Source organism: Gavialis gangeticus, unplaced genomic scaffold, assembly GCF_001723915.1.
Source record: "Gavialis gangeticus isolate Ggan-Ray unplaced genomic scaffold, GavGan_comp1, whole genome shotgun sequence".
NCBI lineage: Eukaryota > Metazoa > Chordata > Crocodylia > Gavialidae > Gavialis > Gavialis gangeticus.
In genome coordinates this window covers 14,569,066-14,571,114 of record NW_017728993.1, presented here as the reverse complement: position 1 = coordinate 14,571,114, position 2,049 = coordinate 14,569,066, and the positions used below count along the sequence as shown (strand labels likewise).

Here is a 2,049-nt window from a genome sequence, read left to right as displayed (position 1 = left end):
AGGACTCCGGATGTGGCTTCACCAGTGCTGAATAGACGGGAAGAATCATTTCCCTTGATCTGCTGGCAACACACCTACCCACGCAGCCCAGGATGCCGTTAGCCTTTTTGGCAACATGGGCACACTGCTGGCGCATAGCCATTTTACTGTCCACTGTCACCCCCAGGTCCTTTTCTGCAGAGCTGCTGCCCAGCCAGTCGCCCTGGCGCATGGGATTGCTGCGTCCTAAGTGCAGGACTTTGCACTTGTCCTTGTTGAACCTCATGCGATTACTTTTGGCCCGATCCTCCAATTTGTCTAGGTCACTCTGAATCCTAGCCCAGCCCTCCAGCGTATCTCCTACTCCCCTGCCCCCCAACTTGGTGTCATCTGCAGACTTGCTGAGGGTGCGCCCCATCCCATCCTCCAGGTCATTGCTGAAGACGTTGAACAAAACCGGCCCCAGGACCGACCCCTGGGGCACTCCACTTGATACCAGCTGCCAACTAGACATTGAGCCACTGATTCCTACTGTCTGAGCCTGATGCTCCAGCCAGTTTCCTATCCACCTTACTGTCCATTCATCCAGCCCATACTTCCTTAGCTTGCCTGCAAGACTGTTGTGGGAGAGCGTATCAAACGCCTTGCTAAAATCAAGGTACACCACATCCACCTGTCTCCCCATATCAGTCCTATCTATCCTTTAGACAGGATCATCCCTATCTAAACCATGCCCCACGACATCCTTGTTTAATCTCTTTCTAAAACTGCACAATCAATTCTGTCACGTAACTGCAAGGCTCGAAGTCACCAAAAGTGCCCTAACCTGCCACAAGTAAAGCAGGGGGTTGAGGGCCGGCAATGTCCTACCATTGGAAGAGGCCGACAGGGTCATGAACAGAGCATTTAGGCATCCTTTGTTTCCATAAACAACTAAGGGCAAGGGTTTGCATCAGCTGATTGAAAAGCACACCTTCCCTTACCTTTGTGTGAAGAGTTCAGGACAGCATCCAGCCACTCCTGGAAAGAGTTATCACTGTAGATGGCAGGAGGATGTGCCATGATGGGCCTGGTTGTCTCATGAGGGGTCATGTTTCCTTCTATGTTGACATCCGCTTCCAGCACCATGACCTCACCTGTACAGGCAATGAAGCACAGGATGAGGCCTTGTCTGGGTGCGGCATGACGAGAGGGAGAGACTTGGTGCATAAATCACAGCCCCTACACCTCGGAGGCATTTCAGGAGGGGCTTGATCTTGCAAAGTGCTGAGCACCTGAGGTAGGATCCGGCACTGCGCTCATCTTTCAGCAGGTGCTAAAGCTGATAGGACTTAGAGAGGAGTGCCATACTTGCTACACCACCTCCCCCAGTGACAGCAGGTTTTGTCAGCAGGGCTGCGTCAGCTGGGGAGGGCGACCACAACCTCTGGCTGATATAGGTATGCTAGCAAAACATGGTAGCACAGACCAAGCCTTGCATACCTACGTGATGTCTCCAGCCTCCTCTAGCCCAAGTAGAAACAATTCCCATATATAATATTCAGGACCCCTCCAAGGCAGCAAACCGTGTTAGCACCCCTGCCTCTACATTAACAAGCAGCAGTCTGACTGACTGTCAGTACAACGGATGAGCGTGTCTGGGTGAGCACGGCAGGCCTGATCCAAAGCCCAGCAGGGTCCTGGGAGGCTTTATGTGAAGCCGTCTGTGGAGCTGGACTGAAGGCGCCAGGAAGGTGGTTCTTCTCGACTTGGTGTTAGACACCCGCTCCCAACGGGGCTTGTTACTCTGAGCCTCACTTCCAAGCGATAAGTGCTCCCTGAGTCCTCCCGGGTGATGGACACGGGACGGCAAAGTTTGCTGTTCTCCTTCTGGAAGGGCTCCAGACGCTCCCTGTGATAGATCTGATCTGAGAGATAAAATGGGCGATCTGCACGGCTTCGCACAAGGCCATCAAAAGCTGATTTTTTTGGACCGCCACGGAGCCCTCGGTCCTGTCCGTGTGCACATTATCGCCTCAAGACAGAACCGTTTTCAAACTGAATGTGGCACAAAACGTTCAATTTTTATAG

The 2,049-nt window shown here is 52.7% G+C and overlaps 2 protein-coding genes across 2 annotated transcripts in view; one reads left to right on the top strand and one right to left on the bottom strand.

The window, feature by feature from the left end:
• Positions 1–2,049, top strand: part of TMEM205 (transmembrane protein 205) — a 25,979-nt gene that overhangs the window by 2,110 nt on the left and 21,820 nt on the right. The window lies entirely within an intron of this gene.
• Positions 1–2,049, bottom strand: part of FAM151A (family with sequence similarity 151 member A) — an 18,109-nt gene that overhangs the window by 8,336 nt on the left and 7,724 nt on the right. The window contains exon 3 of the mRNA XM_019501248.1: positions 963–1,115. Within this exon, the coding sequence (XP_019356793.1) occupies positions 963–1,115 (153 nt within the window). The remainder of the gene's footprint in view (positions 1–962; positions 1,116–2,049) is intronic.